This window comes from Calypte anna, chromosome Z (assembly GCF_003957555.1).
Source record: "Calypte anna isolate BGI_N300 chromosome Z, bCalAnn1_v1.p, whole genome shotgun sequence".
NCBI lineage: Eukaryota > Metazoa > Chordata > Aves > Apodiformes > Trochilidae > Calypte > Calypte anna.
The window spans coordinates 33,488,847-33,506,092 of NC_044274.1; the positions used below are offsets into that span (position 1 = coordinate 33,488,847).

Below are 17,246 nucleotides of genomic sequence, written 5' to 3' on the forward strand. Positions count from 1 at the left end.
AAAATATTCTAGAGACTGGAACATAAAAATAAATGCACACTGCACACTCAGACTTTCCATTCTAGTTACAAGAGTCATACAAGGTTGTAGTTGAATGGCAATTTGTGTGATCAGATAATTTTATAAAATTATAATAATTGTATGTGGCTACACAAATTGGCTTCCAGGAACATGATATAGGTACATACACAGTGGGCTTTGATCTAGACATTTGCCTTTAGAACCTCTAAGGATAGAATAGATATTGATTTTTTTTAAGCACTGCCTCCTTAACTGTCATTTCACTATGGAAGATAATAACTTCATCATATGGATGAACACTACAGAACCTGGATTATTATTATGACAGAGAGAACTACATGAAAATTAAAATCTGCAAACAACTGAATTCCTCAAATGTTCTTCCACTGTGTTAAGGCTATCAGCAGCTTGCACTCTTTCTATTTATTGTAGTAAGTAACATAAGGCTATCAGCAGCTTGCACTCTTTCTATTTATTGTAGTAAGTAACACCCAATTCATTATTTTTAAAGTTCATTCAAAGCAGCTACAAAGAGAATGCTGTCACTGAAAATAAAACAGAACATATTTTGTAAATCCTTCTCAAAGATTCCAGACTTGCTTTACTCATATGTTGGTAACTAAAATAAACAAAAACTAGTATTAAAAACATACTGAACATGCAATCAAAATTAACAAAAAAGGCAAACTGATTAATGCTTCACATCTGAAGTAATTTCCTTGCACCTGCAGCTTCACATCTAGGAAAAATACTACAAGAACTGAAAACAAGACTAGTATTCAGAACATGGGTAATTATTTTCACTGTTTTTACTTTCCCTTGTCCCTGCAATTCCTAAAGCTGGTAGCTTTCACAGTTATTTTGGAAAAGGGGAAAGTACAACACTATGATATTTGTACAACATTTCTACCTTGATTTATTTGACATATTTATTCATTTAAACACTCACAGCACACTTGCTCAAGAAGGAACTGGAATAATAAACTTTGTACTAACTTGACTTCATTGCTTCTGCATTTGCAATTCCTACTGTGATTGCTTATATACCTATACCAGACACCGAAATAAATATAATTTTAAAGATTTCTTACAAAGAAAGCAAATGTCCTTACAGTGGAGTATATCCCTATCCTCTTTTCATTTTTAACACAGTGATGAAGCAACAGGATGATATTAAAATTTATTCCCCAGCAACAGCAGTGAAAGTTGGGTTTAAGCTGCTATGAAAGAAGATAAAACCACAAAAAGCATAGAATAGAAGTTATATAGTACACAGATTTTTTACCTGCATTATGCACATAGCTATGTGCATACAAACAGGAGATAATTCCAGTAAGATAAACCACCCTGTTTTTCAGAACACCAGCACCTATGAATACTGACCTTTCAAAAGATTAAGTTTTTCTAAAAAAAAAAAAAATAATAAATCACCCATTGTTTATATTATCACCAGCTAGTGGGGTGTCCGAGTTATGTTAACCCATAATTTAAAAAAATGTTTTGCACTCTAGAAGGTAGAAATTTCACCACTACTGCCAAGTTACAATTGCCTTTCTCTTTCAAAACAAGCAGAAGTGGTGATTTAAATAATCAAACTGAAAGTTTAGGTAATTTGTTTTTTTTTAGAATGTGAGGAACTATCCCAAGCACAGTACCTGAGAAAGGACAAGCTGCCCATGGAACTTATGGACAAATTTTCGTAAAGATGTAAGGTATGATGCCTCTCCCATTGTCCTTGACAGAGACCGCAAAAGGAAATAACCCTACAAGAAATGAAGCCAGAAACAAATAGGATGCTATTAATTCACTGATGTATAGAAGAAAGAAGTCTTTATCATATTAGTTAAGCAATTTCAATAAAAATCGGCTGGCAATACTCACCTTCAAATAGTGAACTTGCATAAAGGCTTTTTCTGCTTTAAGACCATATTTGATAATAGATGCTCCAGACTCACTCAGTTCTCCTGTGCTCTCCTTTTTGGGCCTGAAATTTTAACACATTGTCTAAGTCTTGCATACCCAGGTAAATAAATAATTAATAACTTACATGTTCTCATAGTTGAAAGCATTTTAAATGCTTTAGACTAGTTGCATTTACTGCTACTACTAAATTCATTTAGTAGCTTTAGACACCTGTGACTAGTTCAGTCTTTTTCTTTACCTCAAGTAAGTAACTTGGCTTAGAGACAAACAAATAGAGAAGAGAAAAGAGGAGAGGAGAAGAGTGGAGAGGAGAGGAAAAGGAAACAAGAAAGGGAAAGGGAGATGGATAGGGGGAAGGGGGAAACATCCAACTAACAGTGGTCTGAGGACAGATGTCTCTCTTGGGACCATAAGTCTGTGACTGTAACAACCTCTACAGTTGGGTTTTTAAATGACTAGTCTTGGAAACCAAACATCTTTTCCCCACACTTCTACAGAATAAGCCTGACCACAGCAGTGCATGATTCTTCAAACCATATCACTCACATCCTTTTCATGAGCTAACCCCTAGGACTGAATTTCTTTCATATGTATGTCTACTTTAAGGAAAAACATTCTTCGTTTTTTGTGTCTATGTAGTGGATTCTTATTGGAATTTTGTCCAGAATGCTGGTTTTTTTTCACTGTTTAGGAACCAAACTTAGGACCAGTAAATTTAATTCAAGAAGTTGTATCTCGATAAATTTTAACTGTTTAAAATAAAACAGAAAAATAATGTGTAGATTAATTGGCATATGCAGATAATTGGCAAGAAGTAGCAGTATCAATTACTTCTAATATCCTTGTATCAAAAATATACGCCCAAATCAGCACAAACCTCAGTACAGACTCAAAATCCAGTGCAATGTCAAGACTGAAGTTTTCTCTCTTACATACGAACTCTGGAAACCACATGGACATTCTTTCAGAATGAAGAAGAAGAAAAAAAAAACAACAAACAAACCAATATACATGCAAAGAGAGAACCCTAACAAGTCCATGCCACAAAAATAGTAGAGATTATTTATATTTGACTGAAACAAGTGGAAAGCCTTTAGGTGAGTCCTAAGAAACTAGAGACATCAGAGAAGAAGAAATTGCCAGAATACTGAGAAGGCATTATGTTTCTCTCAAGTGTGTATTATATAAAGCATAACTTCAAATAACTTGCAAAGGCATAACTTCATTGACTCTGCATACACAGAGGATACACAATCTATCAATAATCTTGAAGTAAAACAGATCAATGAAAGACTACAGTTATGCAAAGTTGGCATTTTCCTACTGGGAGAGCACAAAAAGAAGAGAAGGCCTCAAAATGAATGAAATAGCAACAGCCTTCCAAAACCATGTAAGAGTCGATTATACAGAGGATGGAGATCAGTTTGTTCTTCACTTCCACTTGGTGACAGAAAAGAAAAAATCTACATTGTATGAAAGAAACGATAGTTCATCTGTGCATTAGGAAGCAATTTTTAACTGTTAACACTAAAACAGTTCAGCTAGGAACTATAGAAACCTTTTTTTTTTTTTTTTTTTGAGGTTTTAAAGAACACATTAGCAAAAACCTACTTCAGATGGTCTGTGTACACTGCTTGCATTTCAGGATAGGAGGATCATAGAATCATAGAATCATAGAATCGTCTGGATTGGAAGGGACCTCTGACATCATCAAGTCCAACCCTTAAGGGTATGTAAATCTCTTGAAATCTGTCCCTTTACTTCCATAATTTGGTCAGCGCAGGGCCAGTTTGAATTAGGATTAGTTAATTTGTTTTTCTTGGTCAAAGACTGTGGGGAGACAAGCAGTGGTATTAAGCAGTCGCTCAAGATAAAACACTATGGTATATGCCCAAGACACCAATCAAAGCATCCCAGATTATTATTCACTAGCAAATCAAGAATCCTTTTTTGCTATAATGTCTTTAGATATGTAAGAAGAAACTTGGGCTCAGCATCTATTATCTGAGGAGAAAAATCTTGTTTAAATAGCATTATTAGTAATTTGTAAAGAGAAACTAGATTAATATAGATCATTATGCTTTTTCCTTTGTTTTTTTAAAGCTTCATTTAGCTTGGCAATTAGATGCCACTCTCATATGTGTGTTTGTCTTCAGCCACAGAAAGTGAATCTGTTCAGGCTCCAAACACTGGCCTTTGTTCAGGAAATGGCCTTATTTTTCCATGAATAGAGGCTCTTTTAAACTTCTTAGACATTTTATATCAAACTAAATTCCAAGTTTTCTGAAAGGCCATTGAATTACACAGATGACTAATAACCTAGTCAATTTAAGTTGACTTTTCTTTTTTCTTCAGAAGGAAGTAAGGACATACAGTGAGTTTAATCAGATGACTTTGATGCATATTCTTTGAAGGGAGAAAATGGTAGAAAACAGGAGAGACAGAACATACAAAAGTAAAGATTATTCTTTCATGTTATTACCTTAAAACTTGAAGCTCTTCTTCAGAATTCTGCACCTCATCTCTGAGTCTTCGCCAGCGAAGTAAAGCTTTCAATTCCTGCTGCCCTTTTTCTTCATCATGTGACAGCTGCTTGGTGTAAAAAAACTACAGATCACTGATTGCTGTTTCCCAATAGACATTAATAACTTTCTGAAAGAGAAACTTGTTTTGTTTCCCTTTAACATGCAGTAAATTCAGGAAGAAGCACCAATATTCATTATGAAAATAAAATAAAAAAAATAACAGTTACTATTTTAAGAGTAGCACTAAGGAAGACAGAAGCCTTGCTGCATGCATTAGTTCAGTAGTGGGCTATGTATTTCTGACTGAGGAGAAAGATGGGCATGTTGCTTTCCCTTTAGTGATTGGAAGTACGTGAACCGAATTTATTGTACAGATACCTGGCACATAGTTTCGGTTGTACCTTCACTCTTCCCAGCCTTGAAAGCAAAGAGCTGCTTTGTGCCTTGATTTGGACTCATCTTTCCTACTTTTTCTAACACATTCATGAAAGTACCCTGTTGTATTTACCCCCATTTACATAATATTAACAGAGGTGCATACTTATGAAATAAATGCCAAGTTGTCAGCTTACAAATAACATCTAATTTCGTCCACAACAACCCCAGGAAACATTACCGGCTTGCAGAGGACTGGCTGGAAAGCTCCTCAGCAGAAAAGGACCTGGGGGTGCTAGCAAACAGCCAGCTCAACTCGAATCAGCAATGTGCCCAGGTGGCCAAGAAGGCCAACAGCATCCTGGCTTGTATCAGGAATGGCATGGCTAGCAGGAGTAGGGAAGTGATCATATTCCTACAATCAGCACTGGTGAGGCCACACCTTGAGTACTGTGTTCAGTTCTGGGCCCCTCACTACAAGGATACTGAGGTGTTTGACATGTCCAGAGGAGAGAACCAAGATGATGAGGGGTCTGGAGAACAAGTCATACAAGAACCAGATGAGCAAACTGAGCATATTTAGTTTGGAGGAGGCTGAGGGGAGACCTCATTGTCCCCCTACAGCTATCTGAAAGTAGATTGTAGGTAGGTGGATGTTGGCCTCTTCTCCCAAGTGAACATTGACAGCACTAGAGGAAATGGCCTGAAGTTGCAGCAGGGGAGGTTTAAATTAGATATTAGCAAGAATTTCTTTATTCAGAGAGTGGTCAGGCACTGGAACAACCTGCCCAGGGAGTCACCCTCTCTGGAGGTATTTATGAAACCTGTAAATGTGGCACTTCAGGGCATGCTCTAGTGGCCAAGACCGTGGGTGTATGGGGTTGCGTCTCTATGGTTGGACTCCGTAATCTCAAAGGTCCTTTCCAACCATGATGATTCTGTGATTCTGTAATTTCTGCTTCTATGTTATGGGAGATGGGAGATGGGTGAAAGCAAAAGGAGCTAATATTACCCTACATTATACTGATTTTATACTGGTGTATGAAATTATTGTCAGGAACTATGAAATATACTTATAATCATCCATTTGCATGAATGCACAGCACCTGAAGGAGCTGGCAGAAGAGCATGTCAAGCCTCTCTCCCTTATCAACAGTCTTGGCTAACAGGGGACGCCCCAGATCACTGGAGGCTTGCCAATGCGACGCCCATCTACAAGAAGGGCTGGAAGGAGGATCTAGGAAACTCCAGGCCTGTCAGTCTGACCTTGGTGCCTGGAAAAATTATGGAGCAGTACAACTTGCATGCACTCACACGGCAAGTGCAGAACAGCCTGGGGATCAGGTCCAGTCAACATGGGTTCAGGAAACGCAGGTCCTTCCTGACCAACCTGATCTCCTTCTATGACCAGGTGACCTGTCTAGTGGATGAGGAAAGGCTGTGGATATTGTCTACCTGGAGTTTAGTAAAGACTTTGACATCACCTCCCACAGCATTCTCCTAGAGAACCTGGCAGTTTCATGGCACAGACAGGAGTTTTCTTTGCTGGATTAATAACTGATGGACAGCCAGACTCAGAAAGTTGTAAACAGTGGTGCTCCCCAGGGCTTAGTTTTGGGGCTGGTCATGTTCAATATCTCTATCAAAGCTCTAGATAAAGGGATTGAGTGCTCCCTCAGCAAGTCACAGAATCATCATAGAATCATAGAATGTCAAGTTGGAAGGGACCTCAATGATCCTCTGGTCCACCCCTTCTAATATTATTGTTTATACATTATGTCCAAGCACCCTACTGAGCTGAGACTTAAAACTTTCCAGAGTGGGGGAATCAACCACTTCCCCTGGGAGACCATTCCAATGTCCTCATAGTGAGAAACTGTCCTCTTATGTTCAACCAGAATCTCACCAGAAGCAACTTGTGCCCATTGCCCTTTGTCTTGTCCATGTGACCCCTTGAAAACAAGGAGTCCCAATCTTATTTGCAGCCCCCCTTAAAGTACTGGAACATTGTAATAAGATCTCTTCTCAAGGCTGAACAAACATGGCCTTCTCAGCGTCAAACTGCAAATGACATCAAGTTGGGTGGGAGTGTTGATCTGCCTGAGGGTAGGAAAGCTCTGCAGAAGGATCTGGACAAGTTGAATCAATGGCTCAAGGCCAATTGTATGAGGTTTAACAAGGCCAACTGTTGGGTTCTGCATTTCCGTCACAAGAACCTCATGAAACACTACAGGCTTGGGGTGGAGTGGCTGAAAAGCTCCCCAGCAGAAAAGGACCTGGGGATGCTGGCAAACAGCCACCTGAATCTGACCCAGCAGTGCCCAGGTGGCCAAGAAGGCCAATAGCATCCTGGCCTGTATCAGAAATAGTGTGGACATCAGGAAGAAGAGAAGTGATTGCAGCCCTGTACTAAGCACTGGTGAGACTGCATCTCGAGTACTGTTTTTGGTTCTGGGACCCTCACTACAAGAAGGACATTGAGGAGCTGGAAAGAGTTCAGAGAAGGGCAACCAAGCTGGTGTAGAGTCTGGAAAACAAGTTCTGTGAGAAGAGGCTGAGGGAACTGGGATTGTTTAATTTGGAGGAGGCTGAGAGGAGACTTTACTGTTCTCTGCAGCTATCTAAAAGGAGGTTGTAGTGAGGTGGGTGTTGGCCTCTTCTCTCAAGTAAATAAAAATACAACTAGAGAAAATGGCTTGAAGTTGCATCAGGGGAGGTTTAGACTAAATATAAAGAAGTATTTCTTTACTGAGAGAGTAGTCTGGTGCTGGAACAGGCTATCCAGTGAGGTATTTAAAAATCATGTAGAGGAGGCACTTTAGGCCATGCTCTAGTGGAATGGTGGACATAAAAGTCTAGTCCCATCTAGTAGAATGGGATATAAAAATATATATTACTATATTTTTTATTTTTATGGTTTTGGGGGGTTGGCAGTCAGATGTGCTGATCTTAGGAGTCTTTTCCAATCATGACAATTCTGTAATTCTGTAAATTCTAAAAAGGAAAATAACCCAAAAGGAGTAATACATTTTCTGAGCTTCTAAATTAACAGGGCATGATTACCCTGTTTTGTTGCTTACTCTCTTCCATTCAGCTACACAGAAGAGCATCAACTAAAATGAGCCAGCAGTGTGCCCAGGTGGCCAAGAAGGCCAGTGGCATCCTGGCCTGTATCAGGAACAGTGTGGCCAACAGGTCCAGGGAAGGGATTCTGCCCCTGTACTCAGCCCTGGTGAGGCCACAGCTCAAGTACTGTGTCCAGTTCTGGGCCCCTCAGTTCAGGAAGGAGACTGAGGTGCTGGAGCAGGTCCAGAGAAGAGCAAGGAGGCTGTGAAGGGATCCAGCACAAGTCCTGTGTGGAAGGGCTGAGGGAGCTGGGGGTGTTCAGTCTGGAGAAGAGGAGGCTCAGGGGAGACCTCATCACTCTCTACAACTCCCTGAAAGGAGGAGGGAGGCAGGGGGGGATCAGTCTCTTCTCCCAGGCAGCTCTCAGTAAGACAAGAGGGCATGGACTTAAGCTCTGCCAGGGGAGGGTTAGGCTGGATATTAGGAAGAAATTCTTTACAGAGAGGGTTATCAGACATTGGAATGGGCTGCCCAAGGAACATTCTCTGTCCCTGAAGGTTTTTAATAAGAGACTGATGTGGCACCCAGTGCCACATGGCAATACCATGGCAATAGTGGATTAACGGTTGGACTTGATGATTTCAGAGGTCCTTTCCAACCCGATTGATTCTATTCTATTCTATTCTATTCTATTCTATTCTATTCTATTCTATTCTATTCTACGCTACTCTACTCTACTCTACTCTACTCTATTCTATTCTATTCTATTCTATTCAAATGTTTTCTTACTAAAGTACAGAATTAATGTGAACACCTCACAGCAGAGGACTGATGCTCAGTGTAAAGGCAGAAATTAATTTTAGGACTAGAAGCAAAGTACTTAGAGGCCTTTCTTCTCTCTGTAGTCCCAGAAACATGGTAAGCAACAAGGAATTTGGGGGTTTTTTTATGCTGTAAATATTCCTGATAATAAACTGGAGGCTCAGAAGAGCATACAATTTTAGTTGCAACTCCCACCTTGCTCTTCCATAGATGGAGTTCTGCAGAGTTAAGGGGTCGAATAAGGACCTGACACAAGCAGAGGAAGAAATAGCTAGCACATGAAACACCTGAAGTAGCAGAGGTACAACAATTAGAACTGTTTATTGGATGACATGCAATTTATGAGCTTTTCACTTGAAGCAAGACAATGATTTTTAAGCCTCTGACAAGGGTAACTCATGCTAGGCAATATAAGAGAAAATAAACTGTAAGTGCTGGTGCCCTGTTTCATCAGTTTCCATTTTGTCTTGAGGTACATTTCTTGACTGCCCGCCAGAAAAAAAGCAGACACCTTCATTAGGTACCTGGAATATTATAATAATCTCTTCTGATTATTCCAGTTTTAGGAACACAACACAAGGGTAAAGAATGCAGAACAACTGTTTGATATCTGAATTGTAATAACTGAGCAGTACATCTGTGACAATAACTGAGCACATCTGTGACAAACACATTTACAGTATCATTTGCACTGACCTCTGCCTCTGCAAAGATTAGTGTTCATTGTGGATCAAGAAGGACTTTAATTTTTTTTTTTTCAAATGAAATTATCATGCAAATTCCTAATTATTTCAAAAGACTTATCATCATAGCACAGGAGGTTTAATTTACAGCTAAATCACAGAACGCTATACAGTTTTGACTTCCACATAATTCAATTGAGAAGTGATACAACATCACCTTACCTGTTGTGCCCTAGCCCAAAATATATCTTCTAAAAAAGTGGCAAACCCTTCACTTATCCACTCCTCAGTCCAATCACGAGCACCAATAGCCAATCCAAACCAAGCATGAGCAATTTCATGGCACAGACGTGTTCCACAGAGATGGCTCCCTCCTGGTAACACACTCTGCGACAGGAAGATGATGTGTGGGCTGCACAGTAGGAATGAGTGATAAAACACATTATTGACCTGTTATAACATGCATGGAATGGACATAATAATGTATAAGGTTTATTAGCCTTGTCAGTCTGTTATTGCTACATGCATGCTAGATCATGACTGATAACTTATCACTCAGGTGCTTTTAGGAATTAGATTGTACTTTATCGTTAATTGGCAGAGAATCAAAATAAAAATTCTGCCAAGAAGCTGTTTTATATTCAACCGTCAAACAGCTATTACGTGTAAGAAGTAACTTAAACCAAAATTTTATATTTTTCAAATTACAAGACTGATTTACTTCAATAGAAGCATTTATTTATAATCCGGGATAATAAAATATGAGCATCTGGGAACACAGGCAGCAATTATTTATCAGTTAAATGATCAAAACTGGAAATAAAGCAGAAATATTTTATAAAGAAAACAAATCACTATCCAAATGTAACTAGAGCCATGTAAAGCACACAATGTGATTGTTAAAACTTAAACCAAGTATGAATGATACCATCTGGTGATCAGAGTTGATAATTTCTGCAAATGAAGAGGAAGAACATCCTTTACCACAAGCACAGAAATGAAAAGGAGGTTTGCTATTCACTAATAGTTGCTTTGCATAACAGAGAACAGTCCAATCTATACATATTCTGCTTTGCACTCATGTACTGCAAGAAGAAATAGGGGGGAAAATTTATTAAATAATACCTTGCTAGTGAAAACACTGCATTGTGAAATACTGCAGTACTCAACTCACTGTTCTGCTGTAAGGCAACTTCTGCTTTGCTTATAGACGTTAAAGACGTTAACAGATTTCAAAAGTTACATACTTTTAAAATTAAGTACATTGAGGAAATAGAAGAATTAAGCCCTCTGACTAACATGTAAGGCATTAACAAGGCACTGTGCCACAGATGGGCAAAAACCAAGACCACCACCTGCTGAGTACTTCTGCACTGTCTCAATCCATAATCTGCATTTCAACTGTTTTTTCAACTCCATCCAGTTAGAAAGGAAATTAAGCGTAATGGTAATACCTTCAAGGCTACAGGTCTTTCAAACTAAGTCCAGCCTCCCAAGCATGGGAGGGGAGTGCATGGCCTTAAGACATTTCCAAGAGCCAAATATTATTCATCAGTGTTCCGAAGAACTTCCCCACCCTCCCTACCCTTCCGTTGGAAATGTTAGAACACCCACAGTTTTCTTGCAAACAGTTGAATGTCTGGAACTGAGACCACAAAGCATGATACTTACTTAAACACAAAAACCAAGTCAATAACCATCTCTTTATAAAATAATAATAATCACCCAGCAAATACAGTTAACATATTTCAATCAGCTAGCATTTTAAGAAACAACATGACAAATTAAATAAATAGAGGAATCAAGTCAAGGAGAACAAAGCAAGAAAAAAAAAAAAAAAAAAAAAAAGCAGCTCTCCAAATCTTTGCCAAAAGCAATTCTGATTAAGAGAAGTGAGAGAAGGAGTGGGGGAAAGTGCAAGATCAGAAGCTGCTGAACACGATGAAGCTTTTGTTATAAGGCCCCTGATGAGAAGATTAACTGAAGCTTCAGGGGTATTACTTTGCCAGTTGTAAGTAAATGACCCCTAACTGTGGCATGTGTACAGTGCTGCAAAGAAAAACCACAGAAACAGACCAAGTAAGTAACATTCCAGGCATACTACTAGCATTGTTTTGTCCATTTGGTTAAGAAAAACAAAGGTACCTTCATGGCATCTAAACATGTTTTAACAGGGTTTTTTTTCAGGCCTTCTAAGCAGCATTTTAAGTCTACTGTGGATAAATACACAGTAGAAGTAAAGACTCTATTTCCTTCTTTTTTTCAGTCACTTAGATAATAGAAATGCCGCATTTGGACAATCTTCCCCTTTATGGAAGGATTACTAATCACTTCACTAAGGAAAATTTAGATGTGTTAAATTTTGGCCAAAAAATAAGAATACAACTTTCTACAAGGTCAAAAAATAAGATTATGTGCTGCCGCAGAATTTTATTTTAGGGTCTGGGTACAGCCTGCAACTTTGTTTCCTAAGAATACCTTAAAGGATTCCTTTCATTTTGTTTGCCCTTAACAAGCGAGTGTACCTCCAACTCAGAGCCTCACATATTGACACAAAAGCCCCAGCTCCTATTTATCTTGAGTGATTTTATCAAAGACTGAATATGTTTCTGTAGTATGTCCAGCATCTATAGTTCGGGGAGTATGTTTGATTCTACATACACATTCCATAGTATGAACGGGGAGAATTTTGACTCTACATAGTAGTTTAAAATACTGATTCTCTGTTTCCAATAAGTTTGAATTCCAGAAACTCCTTCCACTTCTACTGATACGAACTAAATCTACATTTTTTAATATCATCTATAATATGAAATGTTATTTATTGCATGTGGCTAATATTAGTGCAGTTCCTAAAACACTCAATAATTCAAGAACGTGTCTATGTAAAAATAAGATAATCAGGATGATGATTAAATTGCAATAGCAAAATTATTTTTTTTTAAACAAAATAGGAATTTGGCCCTCCTACCATCCATTTGATTTACTAGGAACAATTCATAAGGCTTTTGTGTGCTTTCATTGGACTTGAAAGGGAAAGAAATCCACTCATACACTAGGAATGGACAAAGGTGATTCACCCCAACAATCACATCAAGACCTGACATGGTAGGTGCAGCTTACAAATGCCTCTAGCTGATGCATGGCCCAAGTTTCTAAAGCAGGCCAGAACAGGCTGGCTGGATGTGGTAAGGAAGGTGGAAAACCTCTACCAGCTAGCAAAAACTCCACCAGTCTTTCTCAGGAAGTTGGATGAGTTCCCAATAGCTCTTACAGAAAAAGAATTTAATGACTTGTTTTTAGCAAGTACACACTTGGTTACACTTTTAAAGCAAAAGTTACTATTCTCACCAAAATCACACCCTCACAGGCCAGATATTTGCATAATTTGACTGAAAGAAGGAGCAAGTTGCCTCTCCAAGTCTAATTTCAGTTAAATGAAATCCCAACACTACAATTATGATACAAATGCATAAGAAAGAAAAGCTGAGCCCCAAAGGGAAAAAAAAAATTTTGTGTAAAAGGCCAAAGGGTCCTTACATAACTCTAACCATATTAATAAATTATCTCCTTAACAAATAAAAAGTTTCCCATGTGTCTGAGAGCTCAGAACAGTAATGTGACCAGCTGAGGGACCAAATCTCTGAAAGCAATTTTACAAGAGCTTTTTCTCCAAACTTATGAATTAGATGCAGATGCCTTGTTCATAGGCTGTAGCAGTGTGCTGTCTTTGGCTGCTCATGCATAATCAGTTGAGAAACGTAACACAAACTCAAGACAAATGTACATGCATTAACTTAAGTACGCATTTAAACTAGGAACATCAAGCTCATTTCTAACAGACTTGTTCCATTCCTCTTGAAGCAGAGGTCTTTCCCTCTTAACACACACGGATTTGCAGATACATTACCTTTTTTATTTATTGAATTAACAGAGCCTGCGACATATTAGCTTGAAAATTAAGCTTCTGGAGACAAAAGCAGCAGCCAAAATCACTATTACAAACGGAATATATATGATAAGCTATATTTTTCATGATTACATAGTACTCCACATCCTACTTATCTTTTCCTATTTAGAAAAAGTAATCAGCTGGTAAATGTGTTGGACAGTTATTGCTCTTACAGAAAAGACCCACTTAAACATGTAGAAGGGAACAGTGGAAATTGCTCTAAAATATTTTAATAGAAACACATTACACTGAGATTTCAGGAGTACTGGAATTTGAGAAAGTTAGTCAGTTAAATGGCAGCCCTTAGCTGTTTGTGCAGTATCTCATACATTGCCTTCAGCCTGTATTATTCCAGTGATTCAAAGAACAGTATTAGCATATTGTCTGTGGTATATACATCAGATTTCAAATGATAGCTTAATTTATCTTTGAGGACTCTTGTGCCATTGGTCTGCAGATACAAGAATACACAATATCTGCCTACCCAGCATTCTGGTATAAGTTACAGTTCAGTACTGAGAGAACTACAGATACAACCTTTTTTAATTTCCTTGGCTTGTAGTGTATCAGAAACTCAACTTTACACGCAGATGCAGTTGCAGAATAAGGAACTCATAGGTAAAATGCTCTGATCATTATTCCAGAAATAATGGAAACTTCAAAAATTTTTCCTATCACCATACTGGGAAACCAGTAAGTGACTGGAATTTACAGTTGAAAGTAATTCTAGAACAAATCACTAACTTTTTACTCCATAACTCATGCAACAGTACAGTAGGATAGCCAATAGAGAAGGAAAACCAATCCCTGTGTGCTGGAAATATGATAGTATCAGCCACCTCAGTGCAGCAAATCAGCATTTCAGATTTGAGTTGAGCACCCAATTAAAGATGTCAATACTATGGAGTAGCAGTAGCCACTCCTTGAACTGGAAGACAACCAGTTGAGTTTTGCCTATTTTGCAGTAACAAGCCAGTTAGGATGTGTATGGTGAAACCCTCTCAGAAGAAACTCTAGTGCTATACAACAGTAAAGTTGGTACTCGGCATACAATGGAAGAAATTATACAGTTAGCAGAAAAAAAAAATAGCCTAAGCTCAAACAGCTGCTACACCCACAACTGGGCTTGTACAACTCTTGACATTTTTCAGTATCTCCAGTCCCATACTGCATCAAGCGAACAGACTTGAAGTTAAAACCTGCATAAAAAGACAGTATGTAGTTATCACATAAAACTGTGACATACAGCACTTTCCAATGTCTTTGGACTTTCAAGTCAACTTTTTATTTGATTTGTTCAGATATTATTCATATAAGAAATTTTATAAATTTTCTTCAGATTCCAAAAATGCTCTGGACCTTTATGATGAAAAAAATAAACTAAACCACATTGAAAATATTTGCAACAGTTGACAAATGCAATGTTTACATGCCAGGAGACCTTGTTTTGTAAAAGAATCAATCATACTGACCGGAACAAAAATACATATGTTTTATGTGCTTTAAAAAATGGGCAAAGAATCTAATGCTCTTGCACATAATATCAGATCAACCTAAAGGAAAATGTATCAACTCATCTCATTCCACATATTTAAATTCTCTTAACTTTATGTTCACAAAAAAACCAAACAACTAATACATCCTTTGTATCATCCTATGTATATATCATAGTGTGCCTGAAACATTTACATCCATGGAAGGTCAAAGTAGTAAAAAATCTCCAGAACATCAATATTATTTTTCAAGAATAAAAAGACAATAAAAGTCAATAAGCAAATAAAACTACTGAATTTTTTTTTCTTTTAAAACTACAACAATGGGAACCAATGACATATAGGGTGATACTTCTTTGAATACCATTGGACAACCAATCCCCAAGGTGGGGTTAATATTTCATATTTTTATCTGAGATGACTTCAAGTATAAAATGCACAGGCACACCTGCTAAAACAAGGTTTGTATCTAGTTGCCTAATAAAATGAACATCTAGCCAACAGGAAACAATCTGGAGATTCAAACTTTTTTGCTAGTTCCACAAAAAATATTCTTAATTATTTTCTAATTTTTTTCTGAAGCCTGGTCTATTTTGAATTTCGCACTTTCCACTGGAGCTTAGTACCTCTGTTCTCCATCATCTAACATACACAACTTTAAAATGCTGGACTTGAGACTATCACTTCTCACAGAAGGGTTACAAACATTTCCCTAGATCCACCTCTCAAGAGCACACCACAAGATGAACAATATGGTAATAATGCAACAAATCTCCTTAAATAATGCTGTCTTTTCCTCTATCACACAGAGCACACACATTGACAATGTTAAGACCAAAAAAAATCCAGTTGGATTTTACAAAAATTAATGAAAAGACTTAGTTGTGGCTGATGTTCTGCTGCAGTCATACCACGGTAATAAATCCTGCTTCAAATGTTCTAACTTGGCATGTAAAAAAAGAAGGAAAGAAAGGATGTTGTATTTTATATGTTGATTTCAGTCTGATGTCTGGGAACCAAGTATTGCCAGTGAGCTAACCCAACCTGGTAATAAGCTCATTAGGAACTAGAGGTAACATGACCAGTCAAGAGTCAACCCGAGGAAGAACTGTGGAGTTGAGGACTTATTCATCAGTTGACCTCTGATGCCCCCAGTATGCCTAACTGCAGCTCTAGGTCAGTTCTTTTTTATCTTACATTTTCTGTATCATAAGAGGAACTGACAGGGAATTTATTTTTTTTTTGAGCTTTCCTGATATTGTTTCCTAATGTATTATATAAGTCCAACAATAGCTAATAATTTAGAAACTTCAGCACTCCCCAGATTTGCGACAGGCAGCAAGTTGCCTGCTTCTGTACAGGCAGTAAAGGTGAAGAAAAGAAGGAATTACAGATTCGAAACCTCAGCTCCCATCAAGATGTCTTATGCAGATTTGTTTGAAACCTCATGCCCAAATAATCACAAAGTAATGGAATTCTCTTAAAAAAAACAAATTAGACAATATCTCATTGTAACAAATGTCTACAATACTCTAAAAAAATCTTTCAAAGAGAAAAACCTTTAGGACTAAAGTTTTTCATGCTGTATATCACAGAATTAATTTTTCATGTTTAACTGATTTAATTACCTGGTTTAGGAGTAAGTGCAAGTAAAGAGACTTCAAGATATGCAAGAACATATTGCACCCTTAAAGAACACATTCTCTATTTGATGGAGCTCAATCTTTAACGTTCAAATTTCACACACAATTACTTCCTAAAAAGTACTGACGCTGCTACCATTTAAAAAAATTATGAATCAATGACATAAAATTTCAGATTCCTTACAAGATATTCATAGAACAAAACTGCATTGTTTCATGGCAGGTGTTTCCAAATAAGTCTTACAAGCTACAAAACTCTTTTCTTATTTCTTATCTTTTTTGCTTATTTCTTTCATTCTTAGATGTAAGACATATCAGAAGTCAATCTAGACTGATTCAGTTGGAGGAAAAAAAAAAACACAACCGAGAAAATAAAAATATTTCTATTTCAGAGCCAGGGGAAATATTGTGTTTCTGTTAACTTCAGAAAGAACTTAATATACTTATATAAATGTAGCATTTGGTTTACATTTTGGATTTTCTAAATTCCAAATTTCATATCAGACTTTTACCAAATTTATCTGAGAGTTTCAAAATGTTAGAAGACCTCCAGATGAAGAAAAAAAAAATTTAAAAATGGTTATACTGTCAACCATTTGATAATGGTTAATAACAAATAATAGTGTGGAAAGTCTCTATTAGAATCACAAATTTATGTTCTTTCTTTCTCATTTAAAATTAATTATAAGATTGACACAATTAAGGGAAAGAAGACCATGTGGAAGGACCTTAACAAGCTTGAG

The 17,246-nt window shown here is 37.4% G+C and overlaps 1 protein-coding gene across 1 annotated transcript in view; it reads right to left on the reverse strand.

Moving 5' to 3' along the window:
- The window catches only part of AOPEP (aminopeptidase O (putative)), a 171,684-nt gene that overhangs the window by 103,318 nt on the left and 51,120 nt on the right, over window positions 1-17,246 (reverse strand). The window contains exons 6-9 of the mRNA XM_030467251.1: window positions 9,638-9,827; window positions 4,427-4,533; window positions 1,903-2,005; window positions 1,677-1,784 (exon numbers count right to left, since the gene is read on the reverse strand). Of these exons, the coding sequence (XP_030323111.1) occupies window positions 1,677-1,784; window positions 1,903-2,005; window positions 4,427-4,533; window positions 9,638-9,827 (508 nt within the window). The remainder of the gene's footprint in view (window positions 1-1,676; window positions 1,785-1,902; window positions 2,006-4,426; window positions 4,534-9,637; window positions 9,828-17,246) is intronic.